The sequence below is a fragment of the Cervus elaphus genome, chromosome 12 (genome assembly GCF_910594005.1).
Source record: "Cervus elaphus chromosome 12, mCerEla1.1, whole genome shotgun sequence".
Lineage (NCBI taxonomy): Eukaryota > Metazoa > Chordata > Mammalia > Artiodactyla > Cervidae > Cervus > Cervus elaphus.
In genome coordinates this window covers 86,707,160-86,728,673 of record NC_057826.1, presented here as the reverse complement: position 1 = coordinate 86,728,673, position 21,514 = coordinate 86,707,160, and the positions used below count along the sequence as shown (strand labels likewise).

At 43.7% G+C, this 21,514-nt stretch overlaps 1 protein-coding gene across 2 annotated transcripts in view; it reads left to right on the top strand.

The window, feature by feature from the left end:
- MAP2K1 (mitogen-activated protein kinase kinase 1) overlaps window positions 1–21,514 on the top strand; it is a 75,533-nt gene that overhangs the window by 31,597 nt on the left and 22,422 nt on the right. For both annotated transcript variants that reach the window (XM_043919850.1, XM_043919851.1), the window contains exons 2-5: window positions 6,906–7,116; window positions 8,366–8,512; window positions 15,774–15,851; window positions 16,413–16,464. In XM_043919850.1, coding sequence (XP_043775785.1) covers window positions 6,906–7,116; window positions 8,366–8,512; window positions 15,774–15,851; window positions 16,413–16,464 — 488 coding nt within the window. The remainder of the gene's footprint in view (window positions 1–6,905; window positions 7,117–8,365; window positions 8,513–15,773; window positions 15,852–16,412; window positions 16,465–21,514) is intronic.

The window sequence follows — 21,514 nt, the reverse complement described above, 5'->3', positions numbered from 1 at the left end:
AGCAAACTGAGCCAGCATCAAGGAAAAAGAAAAAAATGCTTCTCTTCAATTCAGGGAAGCACATTATGAACTATGCAAGAGAATGGCTGCACTGGAACATGGCTTCTCATGGTTGCTTAAGGATGTAAGCCCAAAGTTAGGCTCAGCACCAGCAAGCAGAGGTCTGCAAAGGTCTCCTGTTGCTGGGGATGTGTGGAAAGCTTTTTCCTACCCAAGAATTGTCACAGATACATGGTAGAGTTTGGCTGCCGTGGAGAGGAGGGGATGTATATGTTCACAAGGCCTACTTAAGGCTAAAGCTAGACAAGAGAGAATTTCCTTATTCTTCCCACAAGCCTAGCACTCTACATTGCAGTCTGCTCCTGGAAGAGAGCCCAGAGCAAGGAGAGCGACCCCATTCTGTGCCCAGGCATTAAGATTAAGGGACTGCTCTGAGCTGAGGGAGGAGTAGGAACGTAGAAAATAAAAAATCCTATGCAGGACTTCCCTGGTGGCCCAGTGATTAAGAATCTCCCTGCTAATGCAGGGGATACAGGTTCAATCACTGGTCCAGGAAGATTCCACATGCAGCAAGCCAGTTATACCCATGTACCACAACTACTGATAACCACATGTCTGATAATTACCTCAGTCTCTGTCCTGCCATAATGTCTAATGTTTAATAAAAAAAATTACGAGACACAAAAATCAAGCGAGGAAAGAACAGTTATTATCAAGAGAGAGGGTAATCAACAGAACCAGACTTAGAGATGACCAGATGTTGAGTTTATCAGTCAAGGGCTTTAAAATAATCATGATTAGTATCTTAAAGGTACAAAACATACATGAGCAAAAGAGGGATTTCAGAAGAGATGGAAACTAAAAATAGATTCAAGTAGAAATGATAGAAATTTCATATAATATGACATCAAAGGTCAACAGGCTTACTGGCAAACTGGACAGACTGAGGAAAGAATCAGTGACCTAAAAGAAGGGTTCATAAAAGCTATCCAAGCTGAAACACAAAGAGGAGAAAAAAGAGTAAAAGGAAATCAGAGCAGAGCTTCCAAGACAGATTGATCTGATTATCAAGAGATACTGAGATTGAGAAAGAGAGAGGAGACAGAACTGACTGGAACTTTTAAAGGAATTCGCTTATGTGATTGTGAAAGCCTGTTAAGGCCAGAAGCTTCAGGGTAGGCTGGCAGGCTGGAGACCCATGAAAGAGTTGCACTTTGAGTCCAAATGCAGTCCGCTGGAAGAATTCTTCTTCTACTGCTGGTAAGGCCCATTCACATTATGGAAGGTAATCTGCTTTACTAAAAGTCTACCAGTTTAAATGTTCATCTCATTTCCCCCCCCATCCCCCCCAAAAAACCCAGAAACATCCAGAATAATGTTTGATGAAATACATTGGCACTGAGGCCCAGCAATGCTGACACATGGAATTAACCATCATATGTCACTACCTTCCCACACCAAAGGGTAATCACTTTTTAACTTTATTTGTTTTTGTTTTTGGATTTTTAAGAAATTGAAGTATAGTTGATTTACAATGTTATGTTAGTTTCTTCTATACAGCAAAGTGATTCAGTTATATATATATCTTCTTTTTCATATTCTTTTCACCTATGGTTTATCATAGGATATTGAATATAGTTCCCTGTGCTATACAGTAGGACCTTGTTGTTTATCCATTCTGTATTACAGTTTGCATCACTGTTTAACCTTATAACAGCATGGTTTAGTTTTGAATTCTATATAGATGAAATGACATAGTATGAATTCTTTTGTATCTGGCCCCTTGCACAGAGCCTATATACATAATCCTAGAATTTTATTCCCTCGTTGGTTAACCAGCCCTTCCCAGAGTGGCCTGCAGGGTGCAGGTGGGAGGCCATAAGCTTCTCTCCACCGTGTTGTCTGGGGCTGGCTGTGGCTGGCACACACGGGTGGGCCACACTAGTAGACGGGTTAGTCCAGGTTGGAGTCTGGAGGTTGGTAAGCTGTGCGTTTGGCCCTTTGGCCTTCCTCGGTCAGGCCCCTTTTTCTCTCTTCTTACCTTTGTAACTCCTTGCATCTCCTGCTGTCCGTGGTTTGACTATGTAGGGACCCCTGATGCCAGTTCTGCCCTTTTCCCCTCACATTTCCCCTTTCCCTTCACCTCCCCGGTGGAAGCTCCTCAGCCCCTCAATCCGAATACACCCTCAGCCTTATTCTGCAGCTCCTCAGCTGGCTGTCATGTTGACAGACTTCCTTTGAGACATGTAGACCACTCTCCCCAACCTACTCCCCATATCCTTTTTTTTTATTTTTGGGTGTGGAAACCAAGGATACCAGAAAAGGAGGCAACTCCCAAGATCTCTCGGATGGCAAGTGCATAGGATGTAGGTCAGGGGCGCATCCTTAGTCTCTGGGAGCTGTTCCCTTTCTGCCTTTCTTTCCCTCTTTCTTTCCTGCCCTACTGGCCAAATTCCACAGGAGAGGGAGAGGTTCACAACTCCTTGGGCTCTCTGGTGAGGACACCCACCTGCACTGGGACTCCTCCTCTCCTTCCAGCACAGGGAGTGGGGGTCACCCCCCCTCTTCCCTCTGTGCTTCCTCCTGGTGGAGGTGGGGCCTGCCACCTGCCGCCGCCGTGCTCAGGCTGGTGACAGACAGCTGGCTGGTGTTTGACATGCATTTGTGGCCCATTTCTGTTTGGTGTGTGTCAGTCCAATGACCCCATTCTTTGGTCTGGACATCGACTCCCTCCACCTTTCGGGTCAGCCTCCCATTGCAGTGACCGTCAAAGTTGAAGGTGGCAGTGTGGGGCCTTGGTAGGAACTCTGTTTTAGGAGTTGGGAGACCTGCCATGCATAAGCTGTGGGACTTTGTCCTCTTTGGACCTCCATTTCCTCACTTGTGAAATAGGCTGGATAAGGTGGTCTTTCAGGTCTCTCCCTCTGCTGCATTGTATACTGCTTCTTGATGTGAACATTGAGCCAGGAATGAAAGATTCCAGCTGTGGCAGTGTAATTAGGCTTAGCAGATGGGTGAGTTGAGAGGGAAGGAGATGTTCTGTAGGATGTCCTTTCCCCACCCACTTCATTGTGCCTTCCTGGTGTTTTCAGAACATGAATGACAACCCATGTTTCTCTCCAAGTTCCTTGTTTTTCTTCTGTGTTCCCATTTCAAGCCTGCGCTGTTGTATCTGGATGAACTCGTGTTTACTGATAGCCCTGGTGCAGAATTCACGTTGCCGTGTGTTGTTCCCTTTCTGCGGTAGGCAATGTGCATGCTGGGGGTTGGAGCTATCAGCTGGTTCCTGAAGAGGGCCGGGTGTGTCAGAGATGTATTGTGCTAGGCTCCAGGTTCTTTTCTTAATCCCTAGTCCTGATATTGCTGATTTCAGTTAAAACCGAAGATTGTGAGAGAGGCTGGTTCTCATCCTCTGAGTGTTGGAGATTTGTGGTGTGGTTGGAGGTGAGGGGCCCCTCTCTTCCTATTTCCTTTGTGTGAAGCATTTCACCTTGGGAGGGAACAGATGAGCCCTGTTGAACATCATCTACTCCCCGCATGAGAGGAAGCAATACTGAATACTGATATCTTATTGATTGATTTCTCTTTAATGAGTCATGAAAGTCGTTTTGTGGCCAGGATTTTCCTTTCACCTTCAGATAAAATCTTTTGTCTTTCATTCTCTGAAACAGTTTTTAGAACACTTTTAGAGGCTTTTAATAATTTTTAAATTACAGGAAATTAAATTGCAGGAAGGACAAAAGACAGCAGTATTTGGATCCTGCTGTTGATGCTGTGGCTTCTCCTTGTCCTCCAACCCACTTCCACCTGCCCCAACATTTGTGTAGAAATATGTCAAAATGCCTGTGTTTTGTCCCATTAGTTTTCTGTTTTGATCCTGTCCTGGTGAAGTAAGCATCTTCTTACCCTATTTTATAGGAGAGAAAACAGACTGTCAAGTTAAATGACTTGTTCATGGTCACCCAGCTAGTTGATGCCCAATTCGGGATAAGAATCCAGGATTTCTGATTACTATGACTCATTAATTTGGTAACACTGATCCACCCCGAGTCGTTAGGAAAGTCTTGCCACCATAGCTTGTAGTCCTTGCCTTGTGTCCTCTCTCCTTGGCTCCACCCTCTGAAGGCACAAATCAGAGGCTGGTTCCTTAACTGGTGGAGTAGGCGGAAGGATCCTGAAGCACAGGAGGGAGGGTGGGGGGAAGGTGGCACAAAGCCCAGATTTGGTTTTTCCTCCTGGAAGTGGGAGAATTCCTTATTCCTGCAGAGTCAGCATCCCTCCCACCTTCCCCCCATCCACCTCCTCAGCCCCCAGATGGGTGTGGTTTCTTGTGGCCAGTGTTTCTCACAAGGCAGCTGTTCAGATTGACACACAAGGGACACAGGACGGCATCTGAGGCAAAAGTACTCTTATACCATTTTGTTTTGTCTGATTGCGCCGTGGGGTGTTAAGTGCGCCACCCTAGGATCTCACCCATGTTTGCAAGTCACCACCCTTGAAAGCATGGAACTTTCTGAAGAGGTAGTACAGCATTATGATTCAGGTTAGATCCTCTCTGCCCAGGTTTGAATCCCGGCTCTGCCACTTACTAGAAGCAACCTGGGAAGAGTCACTTCCCCTGTCTGCGCTTGAGTTCACCCTCTGTTGTAATTGTAGGGTTGTGGATTAAATGCCTTAGTATGTGTAAAACACTTAAAAGAGAATACGATGTTATTAAGGAGAGTGGTTATCTTTTCATCTAGCCCCCCTTTCTTCTCTCCCTCATATATGCTCAGTGTGGGGGGGTGTATGTTCTTTCTTTTTGGCTGCACTGTATGGCATATGGGATCTTAGTTCCCCAGCCAGGGATTGAACCTGTGTCCCCTGCATTGGAGGCGCAGAGAGTCAACCACTGGACCACCAGGAACGTCCCTGTGTGTGTGTGTTCTAGAGAGCTTTTTTGAGTCTGCATTTCCCTGACTACTTACCCTCCAGGCAGCTGTAACCTCTTCCAAGTTTTAGCTGTGAGGTCTGTCTGCATTTGACATGTGTTTCTAAATGTTGTCATCAATGGGCTCCTTTGTGGAGAGGCCGTAGAGAAAGGAAAGAGGGTGTGCGCTGTGCTCTCCCATCAGCCATGGTTCCGGCGCCCTACCTGAGGGCCTGAGGGGAGCATGAGACTGATCTGAGCCTTTTAGGATGAGGATATTGACCAACTGTTAGTCTGCTTGGGCTGCATCACAAAATACCATAGACTGGGCGGCTTACACAACAGGAATTACTTTTCTCCTAGTTCTGGAGGCTTGAAGTCCAAGATGAGGACTGGTTGACTTGCCAGCACGGTTGAGTTTTGGTGAGACATCTCTTTTTGGCTTGTAGACACTGCTGTCTTGCTGTATCTTCACACAGCCTTTCCTTGGAGTGTGTAGGGGGAAGGCCACCTCTCTTACAAGACTATCAGTCCTATCTGAGTAGGACTCTACCCATATGACCTTACTTAACCTTAATTATCTCCTAAAAATCCTATCTCTAAACACTGGGGGTTAAGGTTTCAACTTACGAATTTTTAGGGGACATAGTTCAGTTCATGGCACCAGCCTTCTTTCCCTGCAGAGTTACCCAGTGAGGAAGATTGGGAAAGTCAGCCCCATGTCCTCTTTGGCCCCGTGTACTGTATTATTTGTAAGGCAGTATTGGATCCTCCCATACACTGGGGAGGCATAGGGTCTCCATCTCCTGCTTAAGGTTTGGAACATAATGTGAACGAAGAGTGGAAGATGATGCTTGGGATTGCTCTTACCCTTCAAGCTCAGAAATGGTGTGCATATTGAGGGGAGGGAGTCACCAACTTTCTGATGCGTAGTGACTGCCTGTCTTGTCACCCGTGTTGTTTGTTTAGACTAAAGACAAAAATGAAACACAGTAGAAGCTCTCCTTGCCACCCTTCTCTTCACAAGCTCCCAGGAGGTAATGAGTACTTTTCAGTTCTTTATGTAAAACACACTAGCAGGCTGCTCTCTGCCATCCCCGCTCACTCTGGCACCCACTGGTTGAATTATGTGCTTACCAAGAGATGATTTGTTCCCCAAGTCATTTGTACAGTTACAGCTGGTATTGTAATTAAGTAATGTGTGTATTTAAATATAAGATAAACTGATGAAATATGACTGCAAACGAAGTGGTTTTCTTTTTTCTCTCCCTGTGAATACTGGTTAAGAGCTGTGGAAAGACTCAGTAAGTCCAAGTCAGTAAAAAAAAAAATTACTGTCACATTAGGTGAGCATTAAAATTGGAGAAAGTCATCCAATTCTTAAAGTTTTATTGAGATTATTCTGTTGACATTTTTACTCCACTTTAAGGTGGGTGAATATGCACTTTTATGTTTGTTGCAAAAATAAAAATTTTAGGTATATCCCATTTGCTCTGTTTTGATTCACCTTGTTCCTGATCTGATCACATGGAGAAGGAGGGTATCTGTTGTGATTCAGGTTAGAGCCTGTTTCGATGATGTGCTTTGGTTTCAGTTTGGTGGTTTTAGGAAACAGATTGTATTTTGTTTATGGTGTTGTAAAACCGGCACTTGTGGGAATTTTGAAACTGGAGTTTTTAAGGCAGAGTAGGGTGGCTCACTCTGGATTTTAGTAGATTCTGTAGTTCCTCTCGTAGGCCCAGAGCCTATTGAGAGAGAACTCATTCCCTTATTTTACCAACGAGGAGAGACCAGGCCTTGAGATGGGAAGTGTGTCTGTGGTGAGCCGCGTGGGGTGGCGGAGTGAAGGGGGCGGAGCCACAGCAGGTGAGACCCTCCCCCGAGCCGCCTCCGCCAGCGCTCTGGCCCCAGCGCTGGAGCTCTCCACAGCAGGAGCGCTCCTTTGGGTGGGCTTCTCTGATGCCAGTGTTGACCTGTGCGCCTCGCTTTGGGACAGGACCAACCTGGAGGCCTTGCAGAAGAAGCTGGAGGAGCTGGAGCTCGATGAACAGCAGCGGAAGCGCCTCGAGGCCTTTCTGACCCAGAAGCAGAAGGTGGGGGAACTGAAGGATGATGACTTTGAGAAGATCAGTGAGCTGGGTGCCGGCAATGGAGGTGTGGTGTTCAAGGTCTCCCACAAGCCGTCCGGACTCGTTATGGCCAGAAAGGTGAGGGCACTTTAAAAAAAAGGACTGAATCAAGCTTGCCTTGGTAGACTGGTAATTGGATTATCTCTTTGAAGACCTGGGGGCCTGGAGACAAGGGTGGAAAGAAAATTGACTTTTCATTCAGTACCCTTTTGTGCTGTTTGAAGTTTGGATTCGTGTTATCTATTAGAGTACAGATAAATACACTCACGATGTGTTAGTGTATTTATCCGACTCCCCAGACTGGAAAATAACAGCAAGAGACCCTTTGTTAGCTTTCTGGGTGCTCTAGAAAGAAAGCTGAGATGCTCATTTGCCATTTATCAAGAGCAGCGGCTGCTTTCATTTACCCAGCCCCAGGGACACACAGAACACTGCCTTCATGTCGTTTCTCCGTGCTTCCCCTTCATCTCCCTGCAGTACGGCATCTTGGCTCCCCACCCTGGCATGCAGTCCTTGAGCTGGACTGCCCTCCCCGGTGACCCTGGGTCCTCCTCTTTCTGGACAGCAAATTTGGACTCTTCCATGTTTTGCAGCACACCATGTTCATTTCTGTCCACATATTTCTGCTCATGCTGTTCCTTCCATCTTTTCAAACACTTTGCATCTTCAAGGCCCACCTCCTGTCTAGCTTTCACTAGTGCCCATGCTGATAACTGCTGCTTCCGTGTCTTCTGACACTCATTGCCCATAGCTCTTTTTAGAAGCTCAGCCTTATTCGGTAACCATTTCATGTTTTTTTCACCTGTCTCCTCAGCTGAAACAAGGGACAACATGGAGGGTGGGGGAGATAAGGAGGCTCCTGAGGCCTTGGCTAAATCTCAACCACATCAGGCTCCTAAGGTCAAGGGGAAGTCTCTTGGGCAGCTTAGATTGGCAGACCCAGTTCCTCATACTCTTCTGGTTCTGCATCCCTTGGGTATCAACCAAGTCTCTAAGGCCACTTCCCCTCATCTCTCAGCTTCCCAGGTCCTTTTGTTCTTGGGAACAAAAGGGCCCCTCTTCCTCAGTCTTGGCTCCTGGGAGCAGAGGCACAGCTATCCCTCCCCTGGGTACAGCTCCTCCAGTGCCAACACCTGCCTTGGTATGTTGGCACTCAGCACTCTAGTTGGCCAGTAACCCGTATGTTGAAACTTGCCTGTTTTCCTCTCTTCCTACCTTTAAGAGCTTAAGCATTTAAGAAAACTTCTATCTCTCCACCCATCCACCCACCCCCCCATCCATCCATGTATGTTTAAAGCTTCTCGTCCTTCCACCTTTCTTTCCCCAGCTAATTCACCTGGAGATCAAACCTGCCATCCGGAACCAGATCATAAGGGAGCTGCAGGTCCTCCATGAGTGCAACTCGCCTTACATCGTGGGCTTCTACGGGGCGTTCTACAGCGATGGCGAGATCAGCATCTGCATGGAGCACATGGTGTGTGGCGGTGTCCGCCTCTGAAGAGCGGCCTGGGAAGCTGGGGGCTCTGAGATGTGACCTGACCGATTGCTTCCTTGTTCCTCCCTGGATCCAGATCACTCTCTGGGGCCTTTAGGACACCTGACTGTAGAAGTTGGATTAACCAAGAAAATGACAGGCCTCCTTCCTAAGTCCCTGTCTCTTCAGAGAGGTGGCAGCAACCAGGTGTCCCAAGGTTGTACCTGGAGCACATCTCTCAGTTTTCTTGATCCCAAGATTTCGATGTGGGTAAAGCCTGGTTAATGTAGTTTAACCCCATATATTACACGCCATGCTGTGTACTAGGTGCACGGTTCAGGGGTTATGAAGATGAGTGAAGGTGGGTGAGTCCTGGCTTTCAGAGAGTTTATAACTTGCTATAAGAGCAGGGTTAGCAAAATTAATACTGATGAACTAATATTTATTGGGTATATATCATATTAAGGACTACCCTAAGCAAATTAATAATATATTTCTACAAATACCTTATTGAGTTGGGTACATTATCTGTATTTTACAAGTGAGGAAACTGAGGCTCAGAGAAATGGAATAACTTAATCAAGGTCATGCAACTGGTAAGTAGAATTAGTAAAATTTGAACCAAGGCCATCTCACCCCAGTGTACTTTGTTGAGTCTACTGGATAGGGATTGGGGATCTCTTTCTATCCTGATGGCCAGAATTTCAAAGAGAGAGAGGCTGGCTTCAAGGTTGCTAATCTTTTCTGTCCCCAATAGGCAGCATGGCACAGGGCATTTTGGAATCTGAGATGTTGATTCATATCTCCCTTCTTCACAAAAATCCAAGTGGACAGTTGTCTTGTTTGCCATTGTGTCTCCAAAGTCACAGCAGGTGCTCAATAATTATTTGTTTATAGATGTCACTTTCTCATCGTGTCCTTGGAAAGTTTTTTATCTTTCTGATTCTCAGTTTCCTCATCTGTAAAATGGGCATTATTATACCTGCCTTGTTGTGGTGAGGATTAATTAAAAGATGTAAGTCTTCTTCCACACTATCTGACTCAGAGTACACCTTCTGCAGACTGTAGCTTTTGCTTTATCCTCACTGGAGCTGACAGTTCAGAGACCAAGGCTAACATGACTGAGTCTCCCTGCTTCATGGTTGCTCTGCTTTTGGTCCCTGCCTTGTGTCCCTCAGCAACTTCTCTGCTTCCTTCCTGACTCTAGACCTGCCCTCAGCTCTATAATGAGAGCCCCAAGGCCTGGTCTTAATAAACTCTAGGAGAACCCTCCTAGGATGTTTGTCCCTTGCTGATGCCCCTGTTATCTTGAACATCTTTTCATTTTGATGATTAAGAAATGCCATACACTGTATTTCAGGCATGTGCTGACTCTCTTTGCAGTACCATATGGAACGTAGGTTCTGAAATATGTCTTTGGTGCCCCTGAAGGTTCCTGAGAAAGCTCTCATTCCTTCTTGCTTCCATAAGAGTGAAGCAGCCTCGGTGGGAAGCATGTGAGCGTTCCTGGCTTGGTCTCAGCCCAGGCCTGGGGTGCCGATTATTCTCAGCTTGGTGGGGTGGGGAAGGGCAGTGGGAGGGGCTGCTGCTTATCCTTGGGGTTCCTTGTGCTTTTTGTGCTGGTGATGGTTGGTTTTCCAGCTTTAGCCCAAGAGTTGGATGAAAATGTGTATATGGCAATGGAGGGTCTCGAAAACTAGAAGGGTGAGAGGGTGGAGGTGATGGTGATCAACCAGTGGTAAAACAGGAAAGGCCTGAGCAACCTTTCTCCGTCTTGCATCTTGCTAAAATAACAGAAAACGGGTGGTGGCCTGGCTTGGCACAATGGTAACTAGCTTTTGCATCTTCTACCACTTGTTGGGTCCTTTTCATGTTATGTGACTTATTAATCATACCAGCCCTGTCATATGACATGGATTGATCCCCACCCCTACCCCAAGCTGGTAGATGGAGAGAGTAAGGCCTTGAGAGGTTTAGTAATTAGTCTAAGTTTTATAACCAGTAAGTGTCAGAGCTGAACTCTAACTGATGTCACTAACCAGATCCATCTTCTTTAAACTTCATATTGTCTCCATTACGCTATGTAAGTCATGTACTCGCTCAGGATTTTTTCATCTCTGCAGAAAAATGTTTGGACTGGACCTTTTCTAGGGACGCCTCCCCATGCTAACCTTTTGTGTTTCCGTGGTTTTGGCCCTCATAGCCAGTCAGTTCACTACATTAGTTAATCATTATGGAATCAGCTTCGCAAGCATGTATTTTAGTGCCCACTAGTGCAAAGTGCCACATGAGCTGCTGCAGGGATGGGGACACTGAGAGCAATGTCTCAGTGAGGGTGTCACTGTGGACATGGGGGCTCTTTGAGCAGCAGATGTGTGTCACCTCATGCCTGCTGTCTTCTGAACCATCAGAAATTCTTTCCTGAGTAACCTCCAACCCCTTCATTAAAGGGTAGCACAGAACTGGAGGTTATTCTTCCTTTAATAGAGAAGCCAGGAGGTCGTTTGTAGGTTTGAGCATGGTTGAACCCCAGGGTGCTTGCTTCAGAGGTTAGGATCAGGCCCTAAACATTGATAGTCAGTGGCCTCTTCACTTATCCAGATGCTGCTGGAACCTTTTTCTATTGGCCACATGTGGCATCTTGCCACATAGAGTTCAGTCTTTCTCTTTGTCTTAAATTGACCTATATTGGGACTTCCTCATACTGGAACCCTTCTTTCTTCAGTCTGGATTCAGAGATACTGATCACAGCCTCGTGCTCCTTGCCCGTGTTCAGCCTTTCCCTCCCAGAGGAGGAGGTGACACAGGATGTCATGGGGGTTGGTACCCACTCTCTTAGCCCATTTCTAGTAGCTGCAGGTCAGTTGTTTTCCCCCATGGATTTGGCTCTTTGGGGAGAGTGAGATCCTCTCACTTAAGTCCTCAAAACAGAAGGTGTCTCTGGAATTACCTGAGAAGGTAATTACCTGGGGAAGCTGAGCCTGGGAAACTAGCTGTCAGAGGCTGGAATGGTCAAAAGCTTTCTGGGGCCAAGCACAGTGTAGGACACCTATTAGGTGATATGTGTCAACTGACTGATGAGGGAGGCTAGGATTGCGGGGTGGGGTGGGGCATGGTCAGGCCTGGGGCTCGAGAGTTAGGGCCTCCTGTTTCTGGGATACCTAGGCCCAGCTGAAACTGCCTCAGTACTAGTGGAGAGGCTCAGAGCTGCCAGGGACGGGACCCTGGAAAGAAGCAGTTGTGGCCTGAAGTCTAAGCAGCCATGCCCCAACGGTAGCTTTCTGCTCTCGGCTGGGCGCTCTCACCCCTTCCTTGGTGTCTGCACAGGCCTCCTGCAGAAGAGCTCCTGCACTGGCTGCTTTGCCAGGACAGTTTTCTAATGGCTGGCTGCCGCTTCTCTTTGGGGATTTCTGCTTTGTCTCAGCTTCCCCATTTGAAGGCGCTGTCGTGTAGAGCTCTGTTCGTTAGCCGTGTCCCACCTTCCCAGGCTCTCTGGCCCTCTCTGTATCACAGTCTTTGCATGATCTCCTTTGTCACTGGCATTTCCCCCAACACTTTATTATAAAAAAATTCAGAAGTACAGAAAGTTGCAGGAATTGTGTAATGTACACTCTAAACCCACCACCTCAATTCTGCCATTAACATCTTCCCGTGTTTGCTTTTATCACACCTGTCCACTTACATATTGCTCAGATAGTTTATTGGGATGCACTTTAAATTTGTTATCAGCGTGCATTGAGCCCTATCTTAATGTACTTGGCTAGGGGCTGACCTTTTCTAGAAAAAAGCTGTGTTTGTAGTGCCCAGTCTGGATTTTGAGACCCAAGGGGTACCTGGATGCTGCCTGATCAGAATAGGAATGTTCTTATCTTTGGGGAAGTAGACTCCTGCTCAGGGGTAGCCGGGCAACCAGAGAGCTGGGAATTCAGGGTTGATGTTTTGAGCTTTTTTTTTTTTTTATTTCCATAAAGCATTTGTCTCCTCTATAGAAAACCGTCACAAAAGCACCACTGACTTAGTTAATAATCAGCTTCTAAAAATAAGCCCAGTTTTCAGCAGCTTTAGTCAGCGAAGGCAGGTCCTTGGCAACTGTGCAGTAGAATTGAAAGGTTGGGAGGTGAGTCGCAGGCAGCACTGGGTGAGCCTGACTGTGGTTCATGCCTCTTAAGTCCTGCTCCTCCCATTCCTCACACTGTAACTCTGCTTGTAGCGTAGAAGTAGGCTAAAGGGAGCAGAGCCAGCATTTCTTCCTTGTTATCAGAAATGTTTTCTATACCACGGTACTTCACTGGGCTGCCCTCTGACCTGGCAGTGGAACCTGAGAGTCTTTTCTGCCTTGTTTGCATCACAGATTTGGGCAGAGTTGCTCTGTTGCCTAGCTTCAGGTATACAGTCTTCCCTAATAATTAGGCAAAGTTGTTCAAACAAAGGGTCTGAAATCACATTCAGTTGAAAGCAAAATAGAAATAGCCGGAAACTTTCTGCACTGGAGTCCCTGTGCCTGTCAGTAAGGGAAATTGAGAGGTGCTGTGGCCTTTCTTGGAGCCTGCTGACTTGGGTGTGTTTACCTGGGCTGTGGTGCTGGCCTGATTTGGCCACCAGGGGCCTGTGGCTTTGTGAAGGCAGCCAGGCTCAAAGGATGACTCAGGCACCCGCCTGGGTCACAGCCAGGGTAGTGCTGTCCCGAGGGCTCTTGGAAAATGTGTGTTTACAGAGAGGTTCTCTTGGGCTCTAGATTAATACTTCCCATCTCATAGCAAATTTGAATTTTAGGTTGAATTTTGAAATCCTCCCCTGTGCTCCTCAGTTGTCTGGCCCATCGTTAGGTAGCTGTGCTTGGGAGTTTGTTGTGATGAGAAGTCTGATGTATTCAGGGCTGTTAGTATGCATGTGAGTACACACCTGCACACCTATACTGTCTTCTTTTTTCACTAACATCCATGATCCATAGTTGATCTGTGATAGAAAGTCATTGGTCCAAACTGTCCTTTCTGTAAGCAGAGAATTTTAAGTTGATAATCTGTGTTTAGCATTATTTTAGGTGACTTTTAAAAACGATTTTTATTTACTTACTTTTTAGTTTTGGCTGCACTGGGTCTTCATTGCTAAGCATGGGCTCATTCTGGTTATGGTGTGTGGGTTTCTCATTGCAGTGGCTTCTCTTATTGCAGAACATAGGCTGTAGGGCATGTGGGCTTTAGTCGTTGTGATATTCAGGCTTAGTTGCCCTGCAGCATGTGGTGTCTTAGTTCCCTGACCAGGGATCGAACCCATGTCCCCTGCATTAGCAGGCAGATTCTTAACCGCTAGACCACTAGGGAAGTCCCTAGGTAACATTTTTCAAGAGCTCTGTATCCCTGAACGAGTCTTACTTATTTTCTCACTTCCTTTAGAAAGAAAGCAGTGTTGTAGCTTCCTAACAGATTTTGCACAAACTGGATGCTCAGTAAGTATCTGTTAATTGATTTATAGGTTTAATTCTCCACTTTCATAAATGAGGTCAGTTTTTTTTTTTTTACTTTTAAAAAGTAAAACATTTATTTATTGTAGAAAATGTGTAAGTCATAGAAAAGCACAGAGAAGAAACTATCGCACAACAGAAATCCCTGATAATCTTACTATATAGACTGGAACATTTTGGTAACATTTTTGATATTCTGGTTTTGTGTGAGTATATGCACACTTTAGTTTTATAAAAATGAGATTATGCTGTGCCCTTCCTTTGTTTATTACATCATGCATTGCTCTCCAACCTTCTGTTTCATGGCTGCATGTAGAGGCTGGGTGGTATTGGAAGCAGGATCTCTGTGGGAATGTCTTTCTACTTATCCTACCCAGATCTCGCCCTCCTCAAAGGCTCAGGTTCCGTGTCACTCTTGCTGTGAGCCCTTCTGTTGGCCGCTTTGTCCAGGGATCGCTTCCTCCTCTGAATACCTGTAGTAATGTCTTTTCTCTTCATTTAACTGTTTGTTCCCTGCCCTGTTGCAGAGGAGGGTTTAAGGTGCCTTGCCACTTTATGAATGTGTTCTGTCTTCCCAACCAGAGGGTATTATTTCCTGTCCTTACAGTTTTTTTCATTTGTAGTTCCTCACATATCCCTATGCCTTACGCAGAGATGATTAATAGATGATAGTTGATGATGGTAGCTGCCCAGGGTAGACAGGATAGTTTAGAAAATCAGTCTGAGTTTGTAGGAATCATCTCTACTTCTGGGGTGATTTTATATTGTGACTGATAATTGGCTGCATCCCAGGAATACTAAGCAATTTAATGTTTCTCTGCTTATGATCTTGTTGAAATACCCTGTTCTTGGGAGTTCCCTGGTGATCCAGTGGTTAGGATTCCACTCTTCCACCCTATTCTTTTCTCCTCTTGCTCCTCTCCTTTTACAGGTATGGAAATCATACTCATTCTTTGAGTAAGATTTCAGCTCAAATGCTATCTTCTGAGTGAAGTAAGAATTCTCCCTTCTCTGGGTGTGTGCAGCACTTTTACTATATACATTTATTCTGTTTCATTGTGTATTGTGGAGTGGTATATTTCTCCTACTAGTTTATAAATTTATTGAGGACAAGAGCTAGGTCTTTTTTCTATCTTTTTCCTCCACAGAACCTCAAACAGCGCATGGTGCTTTGTAGGATTTGTGGAATGAATAATTACTTTCTATGATATTTTTCTTTGGATTTTTGTGAAGTATAATTTGTTAGGATGATACCAAATGCAAGTTGTGACTTACATAATGATGACAGAATGGCAAACATTTATTGAGAACTTATGGGCCAAATATTGTTCCAAGGGCTTTGGATGTATGAGCTTGTTTAATACTTACAATAGTTCTATGCGTATTATAGTAGCCTTATATAATTATTATCATTCCCATTGTACAAGTGGAGTAACTTGGTCAGTGTCCACTAGATAGTCAGTGTCAGAGTTGGGAATGCAAATTTGGATAGTTTGCGTCTAGAGCACTCCTAGCCACTACTCTGTTCTGTCATTTCTGTAAAGTGAACCACTGAATTAGTAGTTTCTGACCACTAAGTTAGTAATTTATGGGATGGTTATTCATAAGATTTGAGTTATTAATCATTTGCTAGCTCCCACAATGTTTTATTCATATCTTATTTGATATCTGGGGCACATCAAAGGGTACCTTCTGGAAAGATTTGTCATGTGTGAGATTTATTTTGCTGCTGAAGTTTAACACTTGAAAGAATAGTTAGAAACACTGTCACTAAATGGACTCTGGTATTCTTGTTCTTAGGATGGGGGTTCCTTGGATCAAGTTCTGAAGAAAGCTGGAAGAATTCCTGAACAAATTTTAGGAAAAGTTAGCATTGCTGTGAGTATATAGAGAAGCTTTTCTTCCAAGTTCTCTCATTGATAAATAGGAAAGGGACAAGGAGGAAGGTGGGAAGTTGACAAAGGGAAGTTTTCTAAGAAAAGTTAGGTTTTTCACTAGAATTTTCTCTTATCTGGATTCTAGATACAATACCGTCTCCCCTTCACTAAAACTAGCAAAGTAACTTTCTGTATGTTAAAATCTATCTTGAAAAATAGGACGGGGTATCCAAAGGAATTCTCATTTTGGCATCAGAAAGCCTCTTTTTAGATTGAAGATTAAAAAATGAATTCAGGCAAAGTGTTCTTTTAAATGTAAATTATCTAAACTTGCAATTACCAATTTTGCTTAAAAATCGTTTGCTATATACTATGTAAAAAGATGGTTTCTTAATAAGACAGATGCAAAAAGTCAAACAAAGGAGAGAAGAAAAATAAGGGAAGAAGGCAAATTTGTGATGTTAGATGAAGTATTTTCCAGATAATTTTAAAATAGAAAGGTTGAGTATTTTCTAAACACCAGGATTTCAGTTTCCGTCTTTTTACATTTCCTCTCACCTAGGTAATAAAAGGCCTGACATATCTGAGGGAGAAGCACAAGATTATGCACAGAGGTAAGAAATTATTTGCTAATTGTGATGTTTTGGATTTTAGCTGAAATCTAAAAGTTGTTGCATCCTCTTTTATGTTTTGTTTTGGTATAAAAGTCGTTTGCTGGTATTTTTTATTTTTACTACGACTCTTTGACTGTTTAGTTTGATGTGGAGCAGTAAGAACCACCCTCTTTTTGCTATGTGGCATGCCTGCATATTATACCAGTATACATATGCCAGCATATTAAAAAGCAGAGACATTACTTTGCCAACAAAAAGTCCATCTCGTCAAAGCTGTGATTTTTCCAGTAGTCATGTATGGATAGGAGAGTTGAACTATAAAGAAAGCTGAGTGCCGAAGAACTGATGCTTTTGAACTGTGGTGTTGGAGAAGACTCTTGAGAGTCGCTTGGACTGCCAGGAGATCCAACCAGTCCATCCTAAAGGAGATCAGTCCTGAATATTCATTGGAAGGACTGATGCTGAAACTAAAACTCCAATACTTTGGCCACCTGATGTTAAGAACTGACTCATTGGAAAAGACCCTGATGCTGGGAAGGATTGAGGGTGGGAGGAGAAGGGGATGACAGAAGATTGGATGGGTTGGATGTCATCACTGACTCGAGGGACATGAGTTTGAGGAGGCTCCAGGTGTTGGTGATGGACAGGGAGGCCTGGTGTGCTGCAGTCCATGGGGTCACAAAGAGTTGGACACGACTGAGCGACTGAACTGAGCTGATGCCTGTTACCTGAGACTCTGAAAGCCATAGTCCCCCAGTATGCACAGACCAGATCCCCAGTGTGGAATTAGGTACCCAGCCCTCAGTGTCCTTGGCTGCCCACTGGACTAGACTGTGCATAGGCCCAAAGCCATGACTGACTGGATATGAGTTTGACTATAAAAGAAACTCTGGGTTTTATAAAAGTATACATACACTTATCATATAACTGTACTATTCTTAGATATTTAAGATAAATGAAAACATGTGCATATAGACTCATATGCAAATATTTAACACAGCTATAGTCATAGTAGAAATAACTACCAAGAGATAAGCAAGTTACAGTATATCCATACAGTAGAATGTTATTCAGCAATAAAAAGAACAGACTCTTGACACACATAGTTTTTAAAAACTTTATTTTTGCCCGCTCTAGGTCTTCATTGCTGTGTGGGGACTTCCTTTAGTTATGGGGAGCAGGGCTGCTCTTCATTGCTGTGCATGGGCCTCTCACTGCGGTGGCGTCTCTTGCAGAGGAGCACAGGCTGTAGGCCTGTGGGCTCAGGAGTTGTGGCACACAGGCTCAGCAGCCCCGAGGAATGTGGAATCCTCCCGGACCAGGGATCAAATGCATGTCCCCTATACTGGCAGGCAGATTCTTACTTTTTATCTTATCTTCTTATTTCACTGTACCACCAGAGAAATCTGACACATGTAGTTTTGATGACTATCAAAAACACTTAATGTTAGATGGAAGAAGCCTGACACAAAATAGTACAGACTATTTCTATGTACGTAAAATTATAGAGAAAAAAACACAGGTCTTTAGGGACAGAAAGTAGATCGGTGGTTGCCTGAGGGCTTATGGAGAGATTAACATCAGTGAGGCCTGAGGAAACTCTCTAGGGGTGATGGAGTGTTATATCTAGATTGCGGTGGTAGATATGTGGGAATATGCATTTATCAAAAGTTAAACTTTCCGATAAAGTGGTTGCATTTTATAGTATATGTGTGCGTGCTAAGTCTGTTCAATTGTGTCTGACACTGTGATCCTGTGGACTGTAGCTTGCCCGGTTTCTTTCTCCATGGGATTCTCCAGGCAAGAATACTAGGGTGGGTTGCCATTTCCTCCTCCAGGGGATCTTCCCAACCCAGGGATCAAACCCACATCTCTTCTGTCTCCTGCATTAGCAGGCGAGTTCCTTACCACTAGTGCCACCTGGGAAGCACTTAGTGGTATATAAAGCCATTTATATCTTAATGAAGTTTATTTTTTAGAAAAGATGAAGAAGCCAGAGGAAAGACAAATGGAAAACATAGTTCTCTGGTCATGTCCCTTTAGCTACAACATGCCTTAGCACAGGTCTAGGAAGGGATGGCAGAGGAAGAGAGGAGTGGACTGGTGGGATTTACTGCCTAGCTTACGAATCATTCTGTATTCCCAGTGTTAGTCACTCAGTCGTGTGCAACCCTTAGTGACCCCATGGACTGTAGCCTGCCAGGCTTCTCTGTCCATGGAATTCTCCAGGCAAGAATACTGGAGTGGGTTGCCATTTCCTTCTCCAGGGGATCTTCCTGACCCAGGGGTTGAACCTGGGTTTTCTGCATTGCAGGCAGGTTCTTTACCATCTGAGCCACCAGGGAAGCTCTATGTACTATAACACATTCTGAATTTTAGAATAGGTGTTTTTTTTTTTTTAATTAAAATTTTAAATTGTAAAATATATAACATAAAATTGATCATTTTTACCATCTCAAAATGTACAGTTCAAGTGGAATAAAAAAAATAAAATGTACAGTTCAGTGATATATTAAGTACATTCACATTGTTATGCAACCACTACCGTCAGTATTCTTAAGATGTCAGATTTGCTTTAATGGATCTGTAGTTTCAAAGACATCCCATTAAAAATCCCAGTAGCCTTTGTAGAGTTGATAAATTGTATCTAAAATTTAAATGTAAATGCAAAGGACCTAAAATAGCCAAAACAACCTTAAAAAGGTAAAACATAGTTGGGAGACTAAGACTACTGGACTTTAAGGTTTACTATAAAGCTACAGTAATCAGTACAGTGTTTGTATTGGTGTGAAGCTAAGCATAATAGATCAAATAGGACAGAATGAAGAGTTCAGAAAAAGACACACACATATATAGTCAGTTGAGTTTTGACAGATTCCAAAGTAGTTCAATAGAGGAAGAAGAATTTTTTCAGCAAATGATGCTGAACAATTGGATATCCATATGCACAAAAATGAACGTCTGTCGTTTCCTCACACCCTATACAATAATTAGCTCTCAATGGATCACAGGTCTAACTGTATGGGTTAAAAGTCTAAAACTTCTAAAAGAAACAGAAGACTTTTAGTGACCTCTGTTTTAGCAGAGAGTTTTAAAATGGGACACAGGGGCTTTCCTGGTTGTCCAGTGGTTAAGAGTTCATCTGCCAATGCAGGGCACACGAGTTCAATCCCTGGTCTGGGAAGAGCCCACAAGCCACTGGGAAACGAAGCCATGCCCCACAAGTCCTGAGCCTTCGTGCTGCAAGTACTGAAGCCCGTGCACCTAGGGCCTGTGCTCCGGAGCAAGAGAAGCCACCACAGTGAGAAGCCCGAGAACCCCAGCAAAAAGCAGCCCGTGCTCATCGCAGTTAGAGAAAGCCCACACACAGCAACGAAGACCCACCATGGCCTAAAATGAATGAACGGATGGATAAGAGAAAATGGGACATAGAAAGCACAGACTGTAAAGCAAAAATCAATAAATTGCGCTTCATCTAAATTAATAACATTTATCTTTCAAAAGATGCTGTGACAAAAATGAAAAGGCAAGCCACAAACTAAGAGAAAATACGGGCAAAATATATATTCATCAAAGGACTTCACTGAGAATATTTAAAGACCTCTTAAAACCTAATAAAAAGATAAACGGTGCAATTTTTAAAAAATGGGTAAGGTCTTCCCTGGTGTTCCAGTGGCTAAGACCCCGCACTCTCAATGCAAACTCCCAGGTTCAATCCCTAGTCAGGAAACTGGATCCCCCATGTCACATCTAAGACCTGGCACAGCCAAATAAGTAAATAAAATAAGTATTTTAAAAATGGGTAAAAGATTTGAAGAGTCACTTTACAAAAGAAGGAAGATATGTGAATGGCAAATAAGCAAATCAGAAGATATTCAACATCATTAGTCATGAAGGAAATGTAAGTTACAGCCACAATGAGTTACTGCTACATACTGACTAGAATGTCTATAGAGACTAAATATATGTTATTTAGGATGTGGAGCAATTGGAACTCTCAGTCACTGCTGATAGGAATCTGAAACGGTGCAGTTTATCAGTGTTTTAAAATGTTAAGCATGCATCTATGATACATTCAACCATTTCATTCCTAGGATTTTCCCTAAAGAAAAAAAGAAAGCATAGGTTCAATAAGGCCCTTATACCTGAATGTTCATAGTAGTTTTATTTGTAATAGCCAAAAGTAGAGACAACCCAAATGTCCATCAGCAGTTGAATGCATAAACAGATTGTGGCATATCCATACAATAGTATACTGCTTAGCCATAAAAAGAATAAACCATAGAAAAGATCAGCAGTATGGAAGAATCTTAAAAGAGTGATGCTAAGTGAGAGTCAGATAAAAAAGAGCTTTGTTACATGCTGCGTGAATCTATTACATAATTCTAGAAATTGCAGACTAATACAAAATACGCATCAGTGCTTGCCTGGAGAATGAAGGAAGGGGTGGAAGGGAAGAATTACAAAGGAGTGTGAGGAAATTGGGGGGGGGGTGGTAATAGATGTCTTTATAATCATGATTGTGGGCATGGTCATATATATAGTCATGAAGTCATACACTTTAACTATCAATATATGGAGTTTATTGTATGAAAATTATATTCCAATTGGGACTTCCCTTTTGGTCCAGTGTCTAAAACTTCATGCTCCCAATGCAGGGGGCCCAGGTTTGATCCCCAGTCAGGGAACTAGATCCCACATGCCACAACTGAAGATCCCACATGCCACAACTAAATAAATAAGTAATTTTTGTTTTAAAAAAGGGTAAAATTATATATCAATAAAGCTGTAAAAAAGCAAAAAAAAAAAAAATAGTCAAGTTGCTGAAAACTGTCTCTTTATCAAGAGAGATATAAAGAGAGATTCTTAAACGCAGCCAGGGAAAGGGACAATTACTTTGGAAACAGTTTGCTAGTTTTTTAAAAAAAGTTAAATCATACAACCCATTTACTTCATTTCTCAGTATTGACCTAAGAAAAATGAAAATGTTTGTTCGTACAGAGATTTGGCCACACATGTTCATAAGCATCTTTATTAAAGATAAAACTAG